The sequence below is a fragment of the Crinia signifera genome, chromosome 6 (assembly GCF_055691185.1).
Source record: "Crinia signifera chromosome 6, ASM5569118v1, whole genome shotgun sequence".
Lineage (NCBI taxonomy): Eukaryota > Metazoa > Chordata > Amphibia > Anura > Myobatrachidae > Crinia > Crinia signifera.
This window is the reverse complement of record NC_139222.1, coordinates 156532868-156553551: the sequence shown is the minus strand read 5'-3', so window position 1 is coordinate 156553551 and position 20684 is coordinate 156532868. Positions and strand designations below refer to the sequence as shown.

General features: G+C 43.6%; 1 protein-coding gene across 1 annotated transcript; it reads left to right on the top strand.

Annotated features, from left to right (window-relative positions):
* The first annotated feature begins 2488 nt into the window (after positions 1–2488).
* Positions 2489–20684, top strand: SACK1D (scaffolding CK1 anchoring protein D). The gene is made up of 4 exons (XM_083147716.1): positions 2489–2996; positions 15293–15460; positions 16247–16371; positions 17757–20684. The coding sequence occupies exons 1-4, from the start codon at positions 2547–2549 to the stop codon at positions 18709–18711; spliced, it is 1698 nt and encodes a 565-aa protein (XP_083003842.1). The 5' UTR covers positions 2489–2546; the 3' UTR covers positions 18712–20684.

Here is a 20684-nt window from a genome sequence, read left to right as displayed (position 1 = left end):
TTTTACTGTTCAGTGCCTCAATTGACACGATTTTTCCATAGGAAACAATGTTAAATGGCCCACAGAGGCCAAATAGCCACCCTGAAGTGTGAAATGGCCCCCACAATTGGTAACGCCACCCCACGATCAACATGAACCAGAAGCGTGGCGAGCGGCGGCGGTACGCGTCCTACCACCTTTTCATACCCCCACTATCCACGTCGGCGTGGAGAATAGAATAGTGTGGCGAGCGTAGCGAGCCACCGAGCCCGAAGCGTGGCGAGGGGACGCGGATACCTTCACAGGTAAACGCGTCCCTTCGCGGGCTTCACAGGTATCCGCGTCCCCTCGCCACGCTTCGGGCTCGGTGGCTCGCTGCGCTCGCCACACTATTTTATTCTCAACTCCACGCCGACGTGGATAGTGGGGGTATGAAAAGGTCGTAGGACGCGTACGCCACGCTTCGGGTTCACGTTGATCGTGGGGTGGCGTTAACAATTGTGGGGGCCATTTCACACTTTAGGGTGGCTATTTGGCCTCTGTGGGCCATTTAACATTGTTTCCTATGGAAAAATCGTGTCAATTGAGGCATTGAACAGTAAAATCGGGTCAATTGAGAAATTTAACATTGTTCCCTATGGGAAATCGCGGGCACCGCGTCGGTCGCGTCGCACCCGATTTTTTAGTGCATTCAATGCCTGCGATGACCGCGATGGGCGCCCTTCTAGGTAAAGAGTACCAAAAAAAAAGAAACAAGAAAAACACGTCAACCTTGTCATGTGTCTACCTTTTGACCCTGTCGAGAAATTAAAAGAAAGAAAGAAAATAAAGAAGCCAGCAAAAAAGTAAAATAATTAAAGAAGGAAAAAGAAAGAAAACAAAATAAAAGAAAGACAAATAAAAAAACAAGTAAGAAAGAAAGGCAGGAAAAAAAAGAAAAAGAAATTGAAAGAAAAAACAAGAAGGAACAAGAAAGAGAAAGAAAAAAGGAAAAGTAAAAAAGAAAGGTGCAGATGGAGTGCTTCTTGTTCTCTTGCCAAATCCCCTCCACTGGGGAGAGGCGCTCCATCTGACTGGGACACGTAAGCGTCTCACACGCATGCACGTCCCCGTCTCTCGGCGGTGGGGAGCGGAATCTCTGGCGTCTCCGCTTCAGGGAGACGGGCAGGGTTAGGGGGGGGGGTTTGGGGGGCTACGGCACCAACAGGGGAGCGGCGGAGGTGGGCTCCAACAGAACAGGGTGTGCAAGCATCTCGTGTGCAGCTCCCCCTGGCATTTGATGGTGGGTCCTGGCGATTGGCGATCTCATAGCCATGTAATGTTGCTCCCTACTTTCCACAAGTTGTTATATGTTTCTATACCTCAATGATTGTTTACTTTCTATTAAGTTGGGATTCCTTTTATAATGTCATACTAAATTATTTTAAAAGAAATTATGAAATGAAGACTTACAATTCTTTTGCACCAATAACAGGGAAACATCTGTGTATTTACTGTATAACTCTATATAATATAACTCTATACAGTAGCTCAGAATATGATAGAGGATACAGTTAAATCCCCACAGGTCGGGACTAAGTAAAAAACGGACAAGACTCCGGAGGGATGCTTGTGATAGATTTCACCAGGGACATGGTCCGGACCATTCCGGTTTTTGCTACATGCTCGGACCATTACAGGGAGGCTTTATTTGCTCCCTCCTCCTCTTCCTGGTGACAGCTGTCACAGCAGGTGGAACTACAGTATGTAAAAACCGGACCCGGACAAGACACTGGACATCAAAATCTGCAGTCCGGAGCTTGTAGTGTCCGGTCCGGGGGTGTCCCTGTGATAGCTTTCACCAGGGACATGGGGAAGGTGATTACAGCCTTCCCTTGTGGTCCAGACCATCCTGTTTTTGCTACATGACTGGACCATACAGTGAGGCTTTATTCTCCCCCTTCTCCTCTCCCTGGTGTCAGGTGTCACAGTCAGCCAGTCACTACAAGCTGGGGTCTTGTCCTGGCCCAGTTTTTACCCTTACCCGTCACAGGTAACCCCAATGGACAGGACACAGGTCTGGTATTCCGGGGTCTTATCTGGGTCTGGTTTTTACCAATACCCCCACAGGTATCTATAACCCATAAAGGCAATGAATATATGATAAAATCTAATAATATAAATTGATCTATTGCTTTAATTTATATTATCATAGATAAGTACAACAATAATATAAAAAGTAGGATTCAGCATTGTACTGAAACCTGTACAATATGTCTGTATACACACAGCACAACGTATAAACATGAATCATGATGAGAAAGTGCAGGTGGCAGACACATCACAGAAGGAATCCGTGTGTATACTACTATCCCAGGACCCAGCCCCATCCTCATCCAAGTCCTGTGAGTGTGTGCTACCGCATATGGGCGTGCTACGTTTTGTTGCTTGTCATTGGTAGGGGCCTGTAATTTCGTCCAATCGACTGCCACCCCGGGCTTGTTTGTATTTAAAAGCCCTATAAGTAACACCAGTGAGACGGGCAGCGTTCAGTGAATGAGACACTGGGACCCTTAAAGTTGTCAGCCATGGCTAATATGTCCCAGTGCCTGGATGATTTCACCTTGGCCTCCAGGTGGCCCGCGGCCGCCACGGACCTGTACAGCGAAGCCCAGCGCCTGGCACTGGAGGAGCTGGTGTCCGGGGGTCCGGAAGCGCTGCGAGGCTTCCTGAAGCGAGAGCGGGTCCCGGGATTTCTGTCCGAGCTGGAGGTCGGGGAGATCGTGAGCTCTGCAGCCTCTCTCCAGTGCGGGGAGGAAGATGCGTCCGTGTCAGCGTCTGTGGACTGTTCCTCCATTACTTATTTCCCCGAAATCTCGGACCTGGAGCCGCCGCTGCTGGAGCTTGGATGGCCGGCCTTCAGCGCTGGTTCGTACCGGGGTGCCACTCGGGTAGAAGTGCACTTCCAGCCCGGCTTCGGGGAGACCATCTACAGCTGCAAAGAGGCGGCCAGAGCTCTGATCAGAACCGCCCGGGAGGTGGGTGCAGGTCGACAGCATGTGGCTAGCATGCATAATGATCGCTCACCAAGGGCTGTCTGTATGCTGTGCGGTAACTGGGTAGACATTACAATGATTAGGTTGACGACAGTCGCTAGGTTGACCTCTAATGGTCAACATCCAGTAGGTTGACACTTTGAATGGCTGACATACCCGAGGTCGACATTGACAAAAGGTTGATACAAGCTTATGGTCAACCTAAATAAGGTTGACATGATTTTTTTTTTTTTTTTTTAGGATGTTTTTTAAAAATAAATAAAAAGCAGTTTTTTGTCTTTACTGTCCAAGTTAGAAGCTTATAATGTGCCTGAAGCATAGTGAGAGCAGCAGTACACTTATATGGTGTCATATACACACACAAAAAAATGTGAGAACCTCATGTTGACCATGTCTATGTTGACCATAAGCTTGTGTCAACCTCTTGTCAATGTCAACCTTGGGTATGTTGACCATTTGAAGGTTTTGTCCTACACATTGTCTATCATTTATACCTTAACTGTCTATGATGCTATGGGGTTATTCCCCTTCCCCTGGGCGGTACCGATGGTAAGAAGTGATACATTGTTATGTATAGAAATTGTTGCAGACCGTGGGATTGTCATGTCTAATGTGAGCTGGTTTATGGGACAGTTCAACTACAACAGTGGTTCTCAAAATCAGTCCTCAGGACCTCTACAAAGTTCACGTTTTTCAGGTGATGGGTGCACTCATTAGTCACTGACACGTTATAAAAGATCCACAGGTGGAACTAATTATCCTGATTCTGTGAGAACATGCACTGCGAGGGGTCCTGAGGACTGACTTTTAGAACCTGTGAACTAGTGCAGTGGTTCCCAACTTGGGGTACTAGTACCCCTGGGGGTACTCTGCATACTAGTTGGGGGTACTTGAAAATAATATTGGTAATGACGGAAGATGGGGAAAAAAAGTATTTTGATGGCAGAAGACGACCTATTGCCATGGAGAAGAACCATGTTTTGTCACTTACGGTTCTGTCTTCAGCGTCTCCTTGTGCTTTTGCCTGACTAGCAATCCACGGGGGATGCAGTCAATTTGCCGGCGGTCGGAATCCCGACACTGGAATCCCGACCGCCGAAATCCCGAAACTTTCTCCCTCTGTGGGTGTCCACGACACCCATAGAGGGAGAATAAAATAGCGTGCCGAGCGTAGCCCATGTCGGGATTTCGGCGGTCGGGATTCCAGTGTCGGGATCCAGACCGCCGGCATTACATATCGGATCCGTCCACGGGGAGCTTCCCATGCTGCCCTCAGACACCAGCAATCATCTGCCCTGTGCTGAGAGATGGATGAAGCAGCGACATTAATCCTACAGGTGTTAGTGGGAACCCTGTAGACCATACACAACTAGCGGGTAGACACGGAAGGGCACGATTCCTGTCCGCTACTCCTTAGTAAAAGGATAGGCATACCGCTCACTTCCACTCCACTCGTAAGTTCTGTCCATATTTCAAATTGAGAGGGGGTACACTTTCTGAAAAGCCTAATCAAGGGGTACGGGAGAGAAAAAATGTTGGGAACCAGTGGATAGCTACATTCACTAATACTGTAGCCTGCCTCATAACCAATAAGGCTGAAATCCAACCCTGTAAAACATGATTCCTTGATGGATTACTACCTGCGAACACCCTAATCTTATGGCCATATAAACCTGATTTAATAAGTTAGTTACTGTTCCCTGAGTTTTGATGTTGGTGTATAATTTCAGGTTAGGGACTTGTTCCAAATCACAATGAATAAGCTATTAGAACTTCTTTGAAGATGGCTTGGCTTAACAAGTGTCCCTGATATTTACTGAATAATACTTAATGGCCAGTGGAACATTACATGTAGGTAAAAGCTGTACACGTAGGAAATGCATTGCGGTTTCTACATTCATCCATGAACAGGTTATGCATCTGTGGGCTACAGATTAACCACAATACCCCCATCTCCCCCCCCCCCAAAAAAAAAAGTGAACCCCCCCCCCCCCCCTAGGTAAGTGTGCTGGGCTGCCATAAAAGAAAGTGTCTGCCTACGCAGGCTGGACTGTACACACGCAGAGGTCAACCTACAGTATATGTTGCCCCGCTTCCCTGGAGACTTGAGGCTAGGACAATGATGCCACCATTGATAGCAAGTTAAACCTATGAACATCAACATTTAGTGAATAGAAATTACATCCATAACTTTGTCCGCCCATTATACTGGGACCTTTCCATAAACAATGGCATATTTTTTATTGTGTTGGGCTTATGAGTTTTTGATTTAAATTATGATTATATAATTTTCTATTACAGTTCAAGTGGCAAATGGGTATCTGGGATATCTTTTCAAATACACCTTATTAAAATCTTCTGCTGGAACACGAATTCCATTCACGTGATGGCAGACGTTGAGTGGTTACACGTTGTTTGTGCATGCACAAACATGTAGTTCTGCAACAGTCGAGGAATTGGCATTGCTCGCAGTTGAATGCATTGCAGTGAACTGTACTGCTTACTTCTTGTGTGAGGCGTATACACCAGGCAATCCCATAGGCTCACAGTGAAAAGCAGCTGTACAAATTTTCCTTGACTCGTTTCATCTACAAAGTATTGGGGAACCTTGTAGACATATATTTGTGAATGTTACTTCAACAAAATATAAGGAAATTACATGCTAGATTATATCGTTTACGAATGATAGTCAGTGGTTTCCCTTGAACTCCCGGATGAATTATATAATGCATACACCCTGAACGATATTGTTCAGTCACATCATCGGTCCTCGTTCTGTAAATGCAGTCATTGATAGCCAAAATGAAGCAGGAACATACGTCGTTCATATTGAGAGTACACACTGGACAATGTTACAAACTATCACTCAAAATGAGCAATATTGTTTTTACGGCCAGATGTATTGGGCTTCAAAAAGTGATAAAATGGAGAGTGATAAAAGCATTGCTGAGCAAGACTCTGGGGAAAAAAAATGCAAAGTTTTACTACTACAAAGGTAGCAGCAATAAGGATAGTGGAGACGGCTCTGTACCAGAGCAATGTTGAATTCATTATTGGTATTCATATCTGCTCCTTGTAAGCGAATATGGGTACTTAAGTAGTAACTATGCTTGGTAAATATACCCCAAATTCAAATTGGCGACAAAAAAATCCAAATTTAAAATCTTCTGGAAAAGCTGCCTGCATGGTATCCTAATCCCTGCTACCCACTAGAGCAGGCATTTCCCAACCACGGTCCTCAAGGCACACCAACAGTGCAGGTTTTGTAGATATCCAGGCTTGAGCACTAGACAATCCTGCATGTAGGGATGGCCATCGTTGCCTTTGCCATCGATAGCAAAAGTGCAACTGACCATCGATAGTGTATAAATATTCAATGGACGACCATCGATGCTTTTATATATCGATGGTCATCCATTTTCTTTGATAGGCCTGTAAGACAATCAAATGTGGGGGCGGGGCTTCGCGGGTGCCAGGGGGTGGAGCTATGCTCTGTGTCCCGACACCTTGGGGGGGAAAAAGCAAATACAAAACTATTCGTTTAAGCTTGACATTGATGGTGGGAAACCATCTGGTTCTCCCCCATTGATGGCAAAACTATTCGACATCGGCCATAAACCATCGATGATTTCTAATCGTCGATGGCCATCTCTACCTGCATGATCCTCAGAGTGTGGTATGGGACTCTGACAGTCCATTATCCCGATGTCGGGATCCCGACTGCCCAGAGTCAGACAGCATGGCGAGCGCAAAAAAGCCCCTTGTGGGCTCGCCACGCTGCGGGCTTGGTGGCTCGCTACACAAGCCACCTATTCTATTCTCCCTCTATGGGGGTCGTGGACCCCCACGAGGGAAAATAGCGGGGGGGCAGTCGGCGTTTTGATAGTCGGGATCCCAACTGTCGGATACCCGTCCGGCACCCGATCCTATTACATTGGGCAAACTGTCACATGGTCTGCATGCCTTCAGTGCAGTATCTGGTCAATAGGTCCACTACTATTGGTCGACGCAGGTCAACATGTCAATGGTTGCCATGGGTTTTTTTTCTCTGTCTTGCTTCACAATCCAAGTGGGCATAGAAGGAACCTATATTAGTGCACAAAGCATGGCAAGCTCAGCGGTACACTAATATTGTTACCATGTTGACAAATGTCGACACTAAAAAATGTGCATTGACCTTTTGCTGTGTAGACCATCTCGTATCATCTTTTTGCTTGTTTCTACATTTTGTTAGTAGTGATCTATTGCCTTTGACCAATAGTGGTCAATCTATTGACTGTCTACCTATTAATCCACGCCCATACAGTGCCATGCAATACTATTTATAGGCAAGTATTGTATTATCAGTTCCTATAACTTTTCATACACTACCTGTGTCATGGCACTTAAGATCTGATACTTTATCTTTCCCTATATGAGTTTTAAGGCCCCCCCCCCATACACTAAGCTGATTTTGACCCGAGAGATGAGCCTCACTAGATGACCAGCTAGGCACAGCTCTACAATGGCGTTGGAGGAGCTGCAGCTGGACAAGTGAACAAAGTACTTCCTGTTCAGCAGTCTTCACTGCAGGCAGCCAGTGCACGCACAGGGAGCTCTCGCGATTAGAGCTCAGTCTGAGCAGCTGGTGCACATAGCGCATTTTCATGAAAAAAAATTTGAACGGTCAGGGATTTTGCTGCTTGTCAGTGTGACAGGCGTAGCTGCAGCCTACAGTAGTTTCAGGTTAGCAGAGCGGGGAGAGCACCTCTGCATTGCGGATGGTGGAAGGGGAGCTGGTGGCCAGTGGTTGACTTGCAGACTGACGGGAACTACTGTTTTAATCTTTCCACCATTCAGAGACAGCGGACCGCCTTCAAGTCCCTGCGCCCATAGGCAGCTGCCTAATGGAAGCTCCGGTCCTGCATACACTGCTTTTATACATCGCAGTAGTGTATTGCCAGCTGTAGAGCTGTTGCAGAGAAGAAAATGGAAGAGACTTCAGGAAAGACACTGACTGAGGAGTAATCCCAATAGTATAAGACATGGGTCCTCAAACTGCGGCCCTCCAGATGTTGTGAAACTACAAATCCCAGCATGCCTTGCCACAGTTTTGCTATAAGGGAGTGTTAAAACTGTGGCAAGGCATGCTGAGATTTGTAGTTTCACAACATCTGGAGGGCTGCAGTTTGAGGACCCATGGTATAAGACATGGCTGGGCAATTGCGGCCCTCCAGATGTTGATGAACTACACATCCCAGGATGCTTTGCATTAGTTTTGCTATGTGGCCATACTGAAACTGATGCAAGGCATGCTGGGATGTGTAGTTCATCAACATCTATAGGGCCGCAATTGCCCAGCCCTGGTATAAGAGATGGGAGGAGATAGCAAGACATAGTATAATCAAGACTGTATAATAGCAGCAGTGATGCTTGGTATTACCGATTTTGTTCACTTACTAGCTGACGAATGGGTGAAGAACATGTCCACCGTATATTATTGAACTAAGGGGGGTGATTCTGGTCAGTTTGCAAAAGCAAACTCCTTCTTTAATAGACAAAACCATGTGCAGATGTAAAGTGTGCAGTGTTACATTTGGGTTAATTATTTTGTTTCTGAGCAGCGTAAATATTGGCTGCTTTATTCTTGCTCTGCAATTTAGATTTCAGTTTGAGCACACCCCACCCAAATCTAACTCTCTGCACATGATACATCTGCCGCACATGCAGTGCACATGGGTTTTGTCCATTAAAGGAGTTTGCTTTTGCAAACCAGCCAGAAAATTTCACCAAACTTAGGGAGGGCTTGTCTTCCCTTTAATGGTCATTCGAGAGACTTGAGCCTAAAGGATTGTGCCCGTCCCTACTGTAAATGACTGTGGCTACTGGAAGTTACCTGTATAAGTGTGATTAATATTAAAGCACTGTGCCTACTATCAAAACACTGTATAGGGTTTCCAGAGCAGTGACCTGCTTGGAATACTAATAAAGGCTGACCGTTGCAATAAAGTTTCAAAAATAAGTGTTCTAAAGAGATTTTCTTTTTTTTCTATAAGCAAAAACCTGTCAAAATCGAAGTGTGTGTACACCCTTTAACAACACCTGTCCTTAGTGTACATGTTGTGTTTTGTCAAACCCATTCTCTTTTGATTGGGTTTCTATGAAGATCTAGTGAGATGAGAATTGAGATGTGTTCCTATGTCATGATTAGTCTTCTGCAGAATGTATAGTTTAGATTCTAAACCAAAAAAGAAAGCTTACTTGAATCGGTGAAATGTGGGCGCTACTAGATAAGAGTGAAGGAGGGATATTTTATGTAAAAGGAGACTTATACTCCCCTGTTTATGTCCTCCTGTTATCTTCCTTTCCACTGTCTCCTCCCGTGTTTGCATATATAAAGAGACAAGAGAAAAGAGAAAGAGGGCAATGTCCCTCGTGTAATCCTGTTTCAAACGAATTTGTCAGACATAAAATAGTTTTCCAAAGGACATTGGGTGTTTAATATATATAGAAATAAATATATATATATGGGTATAGGGGGTTTTATCCCCCTTTTCCAATACACTCACAATGTATCAAATTTCAAAAGGCATATCACAAATCATATACGGTCATATGTTGGCTTCAGCCAGAGACTTTATGTTGGGGGTAGATCCCCCTACTCAACGTACTCACTCGACGTCTGATGTAAACTCGTATATCCTATGGGATCCTCGGTTGTGGGTCCTGTGTTATACCTCCCAGAAGATATGAGAAGAAAAACCAACAATAACACCGCGAGATACTGTATATGGTCAAACAAAAAGTATCTCTTTATTTCTAAAAAAAGGTGTCTTAAAAACATACAATGCTATGTAAAAATACAACCACTTTGGAGTCACTGGTACTATCATAAACCGGTTAAACCTGAGAACTTGAGATGTAAAAGCAGTGGGCAGGGTAAGTGGGGCCCCGTTTACCTGACCACTGATGTCTTGCAGGTGTTCCCGTCTGATAGACCATAGACATCCAAAGGGTAAAAAGGTATGAGAGAGAATCGTCCACCGACGCGTTTCGATCCAACAGGATCTTTTTCAAAGGTGCATCCTCTCTCTGTAGTCATCCTGTATATATAGTGGGTTTCCTAGTGTTTAATTGGGGGCGGTACCCTTCCGATTCCCGCCGTTTCCTCTGCGCTGTATACTTTAGACAAGTCCTATTTCCTATAGCCAATGTTGTAGGTAAATACATATTGCCGTGATGAGGCTAGATTACCCACTTCCTGGTTCGATATAAGGTCACATCCTGTCCGCGTCTAGAGAAAAACCCGCCGTCACTTCCTGTGGTGCATCTTCTATACTAGCGCGGACCTGGCTGGCAGCTCGCCGTACGTATCCGGATGGCATCGGGACGTCACATCCACTTCATGGGGAACGTCCTGTCGTCATCTCTGAAGCCTTCCCACCCGACGTGCTGCGTCCTGGACATTAGTACTCCCCTTTGTCTGATGGTGACGACTTCCGGTATTCGCGTCTTGATGCGTTCCAAAGGAATATCCTGTTTGCGTTCCATCAACGTAGATGTCTTTCCTTCTGGATAAATTGTGATCCTTCTGATCTGATAGAAGTTCGATGACCTAAAAATGGAGCTATGTTTTAGCAGCATCAGACACATTACATCCTTTATTCGGAGGAGTAAATCCCAATCTAATATGGTTCTATTAGGAGAAATCATTAAAGTGCTGAAAAAGAGGGGATTTGATAAAGTGCATATTGCATAGCAGCTATACAGGGTGATGCCTATATATAATTTAAAAGATGATATATTTGTGAAGGAAAAATACAATAATACATAGGGATAGGGGATTAAAAAATACTAGAACACAAGACTGGAAAGAAATTTCAATGGATGTTTTCTTGAGTAAGAAGAGTATCTTAAAAAATGTAAAAAAATGTAAAAAAGACATAAAAATGATATAACACTGGGGGGGATTTATAAAAACCACTTCAGTTCAAAGTCCTGATTCAATCCCGAAGGCACTAAGGTTTTGTAATTATAAATGCACTTCATCTCTGTCTGGGCTAAGAGTCTGTTGAGATTTTTATTCCTTTCTGTGGTTTTTACAAGTTTGATCCCCCAGAAACCCTTTATGTGGTCTGTAGAGCACTGGTGTTCCTTTTTAAAATGTGCAGACAGTGAGTGTACTTCAAAACCCTTTCTGATATTTCTCAGATGTTCTCCTATTCTGGTTTTGAGGGGTCTTGATGTTCTTCCGATGTACACTTTGTCACATGCACATTTCACTGCATAGACCACGTTTGGGGTATTGCATGTGATAAATTCAGTTATTTTCACCTTATGTCCATTTATTTCAATTTCATTGAATTTCATTGAAATAAATGGACATAAGGTGAAAATAACTGAATTTATCACATGCAATACCCCAAACGTGGTCTATGCAGTGAAATGTGCATGTGACAAAGTGTACATCGGAAGAACATCAAGACCCCTCAAAACCAGAATAGGAGAACATCTGAGAAATATCAGAAAGGGTTTTGAAGTACACTCACTGTCTGCACATTTTAAAAAGGAACACCAGTGCTCTACAGACCACATAAAGGGTTTCTGGGGGATCAAACTTGTAAAAACCACAGAAAGGAATAAAAATCTCAACAGACTCTTAGCCCAGACAGAGATGGAAGTGCATTTATAATTACAAAACCTTAGTGCCTTCGGGATTGAATCAGGACTTTGAACTGAAGTGGTTTTTATAAATCCCCCCCAGTGTTATATCATTTTTATGTCTTTTTTACATTTTTTAAGATACTCTTCTTACTCAAGAAAACATCCATTGAAATTTCTTTCCAGTCTTGTGTTCTAGTATTTTTTAATCCCCTATCCCTATGTATTATTGTATTTTTCCTTCACAAATATATCATCTTTTAAATTATATATAGGCATCACCCTGTATAGCTGCTATGCAATATGCACTTTATCAAATCCCCTCTTTTTCAGCACTTTAATGATTTCTCCTAATATAACCATATTAGATTGGGATTTACTCCTCCGAATAAAGGATGTAATGTGTCTGATGCTGCTAAAACATAGCTCCATTTTTAGGTCATCGAACTTCTATCAGATCAGAAGGATCACAATTTATCCAGAAGGAAAGACATCTACGTTGATGGAACGCAAACAGGATATTCCTTTGGAACGCATCAAGACGCGAATACCGGAAGTCGTCACCATCAGACAAAGGGGAGTACTAATGTCCAGGACGCAGCACGTCGGGTGGGAAGGCTTCAGAGATGACGACAGGACGTTCCCCATGCAGTGGATGTGACGTCCCGATGCCATCCGGATACGTACGGCGAGCTGCCAGCCAGGTCCGTGCTAGTATAGAAGATGCACCACAGGAAGTGACGGCGGGTTTTTCTCTAGACGCGGACAGGATGTGACCTTATATCGAACCAGGAAGTGGGTAATCTAGCCTCATCACGGCAATATGTATTTACCTACAACATTGGCTATAGGAAATAGGACTTGTCTAAAGTATACAGCGCAGAGGAACCGGCGGGAATCGGAAGGGTACCGCCCCCAATTAAACACTAGGAAACCCACTATATATACAGGATGACTACAGAGAGGATGCACCTTTGAAAAAGATCCTGTTGGATCGAAACGCGTCGGTGGACGATTCTCTCTCATACCTTTTTACCCTTTGGCTGTCTATGGTCTATCAGACGGGAACACCTGCAAGACACCAGTGGTCAGGTAAACGGGGCCCCACTTACCCTGCCCACTGCTTTTACATCTCAAGTTCTCAGGTTTAACCGGTTTATGATAGTACCAGTGACTCCAAAGTGGTTGTATTTTTACATAGCATTGTATGTTTTTAAGACACCTTTTTTAGAAATAAAGAGATACTTTTTGTTTGACCATATACAGTATCTCGCGGTGTTATTGTTGGTTTTTCTTCTCATATCTTCTGGGAGGTATAACACAGGACCCACAACCGAGGATCCTGAGGTCTAAAGACCCATATGATATACGAGTTTACATCAGACGTCGAGTGAGTACGTTGAGTAGGGGGATCTACCCCCAACATAAAGTCTCTGGCTGAAGCCAACATATGACCGTATATGATTTGTGATATGCCTTTTGAAATTTGATACATTGTGAGTGTATTGGAAAAGGGGGATAAAACCCCCTATACCCATATATATATATTTATTTCTATATATATTAAACACCCAATGTCCTTTGGAAAACTATTTTATGTCTGACAAATTCGTTTGAAACAGGATTACACGAGGGACATTGCCCTCTTTCTCTTTTCTCTTGTCTCTTTATATATGCAAACACGGGAGGAGACAGTGGAAAGGAAGATAACAGGAGGACATAAACAGGGGAGTATAAGTCTCCTTTTACATAAAATATCCCTCCTTCACTCTTATCTAGTAGCGCCCACATTTCACCGATTCAAGTAAGCTTTCTTTTTTGCACAATCTCTACAAAAGGCCTGGGTGTGTCCTTTTCCAACTTGAATCAGAAATATAGGCAGCTTCCATCGCGCAGATCAGTGTTGACCCCACTCTACTTTTTCCTAGATTCTAAACCAGCAGTTCCCAACCCATGGTACATGTACCCCTGGGGTACTTGAAAATGAATACCGCTAATGGTGGTTGCCACGGAGACTTGCCACCTCAGTATTCAGTGCCTCAGTCAAATAGACGCATTCTTCTGACACGGGGCATTAATCCTACAGGGGTTAGCCTATGCAGGAACAGAGCCAGCAGCGAGACAGTGGGTCCTTTGTAAATACAGTACTGTGGGTTTTTCAGATTTATTACACTGGAATGATTACAGCAAAATGATGACTGCTCGCAGTTGAAATGACCCATGTCAAGCGACCCACCATTTCAACCTAGGTAGCTAGAGCCTGTGCAGTATAAACAGGTAACCCAGGTCGATGGGACCCTTTCACTGTAATGGAATAGCTGGCACGGGAGATGCGCTCCTCTCTCAGGACCAGCCTCTTCTATGGCAGTGTAAAAAGGACTACCAGCCTGGTTAGAGCTGTGTCCAAAATCCCAGCTGCAACGCTATCCGGACACATGATAGATTGACTCTAGGTCGACAGTCATAAGGTCGACCACTATTGGACGACAGGGTCCAAAGGTAGTCATGGTTTTTTATTTCTTTTTTTTTTTTTTTAAACTCAGCTGACGTGTGTCGACAGTCGGTATTTAATACCCTACCATCCACTATGGAGGGAGAATATAGTCGTGTGTGGATCGCAGCGAGGCACTGAGCCCCAAGCATGGCAAATAGACATGGTACACTTAAACTGTGTCCATGTTGGCATAGAAGCCAAAAGAACCAGGTCAACCTTTTCACTCTGTCGACCATAGACTTAGACATTGTAGATCTAAAATACCATAACCGCTACAACCCAGCTTTTGGTGTAAAAGTGATAGAACTGTACATAATCAATAAAATACTATTGATAAGAAAATGAAGTATAATTTTGCTGCAATCCTTACACTGTAATGATTACTGCAAAACAACCTTTTTCTGTAATGTGGGGGGGGGGGGGAGATTATGACCCAAAGGCTTTCTGAAATTAAAAGCTTGATCAATCATTGCTTTGTCCCCAAATATATTTCCCCTCACAGATTTTCTGAAAGATTATGATCCTGTCATGTGGCGTCTACCGCACTTCTTCTATGTAGTTAAACCCTCCAGGCATTTTTCTCTTTCATATTAACACTATATTGCTCATGGTTAGCACAGTATAAACATTAGTCCAGGCCTGCATTAGTTAGACCCCTTGGGGGTTGTGAATTCAGCTGGAAGTCCTCCCGTTAAACAAGATTCTTGCACCATAATGTATCTGTGTTTCTGCTTGTTTTTGTATGTGACTACAGACATTCCTTCTGCTCACCTGCTGCCTTCAGTACATGGTTTGATGGATGAATAAGATCTACTTCTCATAAACTGATATTGACCTTCTAGAAAGCTTTTTAGTATTTTGTAGCATAAAATCTTATCCTGCATGAAAAACCTGGACTGCGCTTAGTGTTTGGCAATAAACAATTGTTTTATTCTAACTTTCTTAAGGGGCCTACACAAGGAGAAATTTCTACGTGTGTAGGGTCCATTAGACATTGCTAAGCAGCTGATATTTAATCACCTTGATAACCAAGCCACATTAATGACAGATATACATATATCTCCCCCCCCCCCCCCCCCCTGCAATGCACAGGGATGGGGTGGAGCTTGAAATGCAATGAATTTACCATTTATCTCTTCCACAGGTGATTGCACTGGTCATGGATTGCTTCACAGATAACGACATATTTCGTGATATTCACGAAGCTTGCAGACAGCGCAAGGTCCCAGCTTATATCTTGCTTGATGAGTCACAGATGCCGCATTTTCTCACTATGTGCCAAAATCTTGGGATTTCCATAGAAACTGAACAGGTATATAAGGGAGATAAACTCCTCTCCAAGTATCCTGCGCTATTGTAACTGATGGCATACAGCACATTCTAGCCCTTATTCTGGTTGACTCGCTGACACCCCCCCTTGCATCCTGGGTTCGTTCACCCAGCATGCGAATGGATGTTTTACATAAACATCCATTTGCATGCCAGTGGGAGCCTCCCCCATCTTTCGATGGTCGCCGACCATCTAATGATGGTGAAGCCGCACGCATATGTAAGGGTGGTCCAGACCACTCGTACATATGCGTACAGAATTCCAGGGAATTGGGCAAGCAGCTGACATCCAGTTATGTCAGCTGTTTGCCCCCCACTCCGCACGTGCGTCACAAAACGTATTGGCATTTGTACGCCCAGCATATTCATGGGAATACCCATGAAACGCTGGGCGTTCACATATGCTAATGGCCTAGGCCGGCACCCCCCCCCCCTCTCACTCTAAAGGCAGAGAGCATGCATTCGGTGTACAGATTTTCCGTCGAGTTTGCACGCTCCAGTGTATACACATGCGCAGAAATGCTGCTGCACATACACAAAACATCGGCTCCCCATGCGAATCAACCTGAATAAGGGCCTATGTGTGGTGTTTTTATGCTGTATTGCTATGGCACCATTGATTTTGTTTTGTGTGTGTTCTGCATTAAATTGATGGTTTGATTTGCTTGTTTCGCGATTACCATTGTTTGGGGGTAAAAACCACAAACTGTAGGCATTGCTTTTATTTTCTCCTGGCAAGTTTTCAATATTTTATCTGATGTTTTCCCAGTATATGAGGGTCCGAACATTAACTGGCAATAACTATTACACCAGATCTGGTGCAAAGATTGTTGGAAAAGCTCGTGAGAAGTTTTTGCTTGTGGATGGGGTGAAGGTCGCTACAGGAAGTTACAGGTGTGGTATTGTACTATATCAAGACCTTTTCCTATGTTGCTATTCATTTCTTTGCAAGAGTAATGTAGGTTACATACCAGAACGATTTGGCCTCGAAACGCCCAATTTAGATATAATCCCAACCGACTGTATGTAAATTGGGATGTTTTGGACCATTTCTGAGCCGAATCCGATGCGCGGGTCGCTTCACAGATCCTAGGGAAGATCTGGAAAGGACTATGCTGCTGGGTACAGGTCGTGATCTGATTGGATTAAGGTAATGTGCTCCAACAGATCATGAGCCAATGATATCGTACAATTGTCTTATGATCTGCATCGTTCTGGTGTGTACCAGGCATGAAACAGACAGGGACTGTTATAAAGCGTGAACTATTTACACTTATCTGTGTATGGCCACAAAATGAGGTTGCTGTTAATGAGTAATATGTATAGTTATTGAGCTTGCGTGCGTGCGTGTGTGTGTGTGTGTGTGTGTGTTTTTTTTTTTTTTTTTATCCTTCTATAGCAACAGCATATTCCGTTGCACTTTAAAGTTGGGAACAAACAGTAATACAATAAGACAGGGTAGTAACAGGCAAAGTGGTAAAAGGGACCTGCTCGCAAGCTTAGAATCAATACCATACATTAACCTGGTACAAGTAAGCAAAATTACCATCTCCATAGGCACTTGTTTAGCAGCGAGCAGGAACTGCACAATACACAACATGGAGATGTGTACTTACACCTTTGCCTGCTACAAGGTGCAGTATAGTAGGCAATGGTCCTGATGCTCTGGTGCACTGTATGCAAGATGGTAGTTCTCCCACTCTCTTGCTTCATGAGCAGAAAGGTGTGTGTGTGTGTGTGTGTGTGTGTGTGCGCGCGCGCACTCCTTCATTCACAATCAGTGGTGGGCTGCAGGTGGCTGCATTATACGGCAATGCATACACAATGTGGAAACTCCATGTGACACAGCCTCCTGCTGCAATAATCTAAGAGGACACATCTGTATTGTGAGAATATATAAGTGGATAGGGGAGTGAGAAAAAGAGGAGAGACAGCAGGGGACAGTGGGTAATGGACTGGGTGGGGGAGAAGAAATGGGATGAGGTGACAACGGGACAAAAAGGGGTGAGGTGATGGGAGGCAGAGTAGAGAAGGCAAGTTTTGCTCTAATCTCCATTGGTTCATAGGCACTGGCTCCTGAGGCCCTCCATTTGTAAAACGGAGTGTCGGTTCTGCAACTTGGGGTACGTGCTAAAGTACATATTTCTGATCACTGTCCTATTTAGTGCAAGGAGAAATTTAAAAAAAAATTTGGGAGGAGGAGCCTTGTTGTGCCCTATGCACCATTGTATATTGTCTTGCTTGAATTGTTATATAATTGTTCCTTCATCTCTCCACAGTTTTACCTGGATGGATGGCAAGCTTAATAGTAGTAACATGCTTGTGTTATCTGGACAAGTAGTGGAGAAATTTGACCTACAGTTTAGGATACTCTATGCCCAGTCCAAACCAATTAGTGTAAAGTTCCTGACCGCTATGCGAAACCGTGCTGTGGAGAAGTTTCCAAGTAATTTACCACTAAATAAACCATTACTGAGCAATCTTTTGCATCTGGATATTGGAAAGGTGTCCAGTACTCCTAAGAGAATGGCTGATGAACACCGAGCATTGTGGGTTAAGGACTTGGGAAATGGTGCTAATGTGAAAGCTTCAGAAGAGGATTGGTTGCAAATGTGTGATGTAATATCTGGCCTCAAGGAGACACGCAATATGGCTACTCAGACTGAGCCATTAAATGTTAAGTGGAATGTCAAGGGAGTAGAGGCAGCCACCCAGACAAATGTTGCTACCGCAATTGCTGGCACTCAAACATCTGTTCCAGCAAGGGTTGCATCTACGCAAACCGTTCTATTCTCAAGATCCACAACAACACAGACCACCAATGTTCCAGAGACAGGGACATGTCTTACTCAAAGTGCATCCCTTTCTTCTGCTCCAAAGATTTCACCCTCATTTTCTACATTCACGTCCTCCTCCTCTTCCTCTTCTATATCTACTGCTAGCACTGGCTCAAATACCTCAACTCGTTCATCTGACTTCGCGCGTTCTGGACTGCGCCATTCGGAATATCCAGTGCGGGATAGTTTGCAGAAACTAACCAAGGAACGTCAATATCATTACACTACAATCAGATCCAAACTGGATCATATGGTTTCCATACTATCCAGGAAGAACCGTTTAGCTAATTCTTATATTAGCTGTCCCCCACTTGGGTATGGCTTGCAGAGAAGAGATGTAATGCACAGCAGTCTTTTCAATCTCCGTGATGGAGTTCGTTTTGCTCCCAATATGTGAGTGGCTTTTAAAATATGGTATCTAAGTGGTGGATAGGAGCTTAAGACTTTATAGAAAACTCTAGCAGTATTCCCAGAGTAACCATTCCCCCCCCCCCCCCCCCCCCCCAAAAAAAAAGGATCTATGCTAGCACTTTACCTCCTATTCATGTAAACTGCTACTGATTAAAAATGTGCCCAAATGGGTATATTATGTAATAGTAGATATAACACTATTTTTTTTATCACTTCCTGTTTTTCAATTATTTTTTTTATTGGGTTTTTATACTGAATTTAGCCATATGCTTCAAATAGGAGACAGGAGTGGATTTCCATTGAATAGACATGTATCAACAACAAAATGCTTTGCAGCTTCTGCCTGCAGCACTGTATAGGTGATGCTTAGCCTTCAACTGATGCGGGACGTATCATGTTTACACCATCAAAAATGAGACCTTGGAATCTGCTGAAACAGAGTGTGGAACACGTTCAATCTGCCACCAGTTGAAGTAAAAGATGCTGGACTTTTTTAACACTTCATAATTGCTTAACTCTTGCCATGTCGGGGATTTTTCTATATTGTGTCTTGTCTATATTTTTATGTCCGCTGCTGATCTAATGTGTTTCCTACTGCATAATGCAATGTTGTGTCATTTGTAAAGGTTTTATAAGCAGTCTAAGAGGACAATGTGTGTTTATTTAATCATATACTTCCCAAGGAAGTTTTGTGAGCTGATGGACTTGTGCTGGTATGATTGCACAAAGCATTGATTCTGCCACAACTCCATGATCTTGGGCCCAATTCAAACCTGATCACACTGCTGTGAATTTGCACAGCGGCAGATTTTTGATACCCTGCATGCATATGGCCTGTAGTATTCATGCGCGAGGTCATCCCGCAAGGAAAGACTGCAACTCTTTCTACACATATGTCCTTTGCAAGATTGACAGAAAGAAGGCATATGGGGGTGAAAACCGTCTGTTTACTGGGATTGGTAAGAAAAATGCTGGGAGTGTCTGGGAAAACAGGCGTGCCTGAGCATTATAGTGTAGGGTGTGCGATGTTGGCTTCAACCCAGGTATGCCTTTTTGCATTGCACTGCTGAGTAAGTTCAATGATACTCTGCACCTATGATGGGTTGTGGCCAGTGTAAAATTAATTTGATGGTAAGCTTGTTACGGTGGGTTTTGGACATCCCATCACACAGTTCAAAAAAAGTATGTGCTGCACATACTTTTTGAACTAGGTCCCGATTGCACTGCATACAAATTGCATGCGATTGCGTTCAAAAAGCATGCAATGATCGCACTGTGTGTTGGCACCTTTTTTTTTTTTTAAATAAGTAATTTAGATAAACCCTTTGAGCCAAGACAGGCGTGGTTACATAAACCCTTTGAGCCAAGACAGGCGTGGTTGAATTTATTGTAGTAAAAAATTGCAAACCTGTTTTTAAGGGGGGCTAAAAACCAATGGCAAAAGTGTTTAAATTAGCATTGAATTACCAGAGGGAGAGTTTTGGCAAAGAGACTGAACCTTGTATCTCATGAAACTGCGAGGTAAAGTATAAAAAAACACCCACAAAATTGGGTCGTGTCTGGTCCAAGAAAAAAAAAAGGTTATTTTGGAATCTGGATTTTTACACTTGAGTCCCCATTAATGTATATGTGTAGGGGGAGAAAAATAGCTATTTAATAATAAAAAAATATTAGATACCCCCCCCCTAAGTCTTCTAATGCTAACCTGGTAGCAGCTGTGTTTTTAGTATGCAGGTGATGGGGCGGTGTTTGTTTTATTTATATGTATGGTTTCTACTTGAACAGATTGGGATATACTATTATTCCGTCTTGGTGATGGTACTTGTGTAGCAATGTGTTTTCCACAAAATGCCTACACTTCTACAGTAAGTTGTGAAATTGTTTTATGTGGAAAAGAACAAGGTAATGATTCTGATTTATTTGTTCAAGCATATACAAATAAAATCTGTTGGAAAGGTA

What these genes read in the sequence shown, in the direction of transcription:
- SACK1D (XM_083147716.1), top strand. Translation starts at nt 2,547, where the DNA reads ATGGCTAATATGTCCCAGTGCCTGGATGATTTCACCTTGGCCTCCAGG. An exon ending in TGATCAGAACCGCCCGGGAG is followed by an intron (nt 2,997 to 15,292) that starts GTGGGTGCAGGT and finishes TCTCTTCCACAG; the next exon opens with GTGATTGCACTGGTCATGGA. An exon ending in GTCGCTACAGGAAGTTACAG is followed by an intron (nt 16,372 to 17,756) that starts GTGTGGTATTGT and finishes ATCTCTCCACAG; the next exon opens with TTTTACCTGGATGGATGGCA.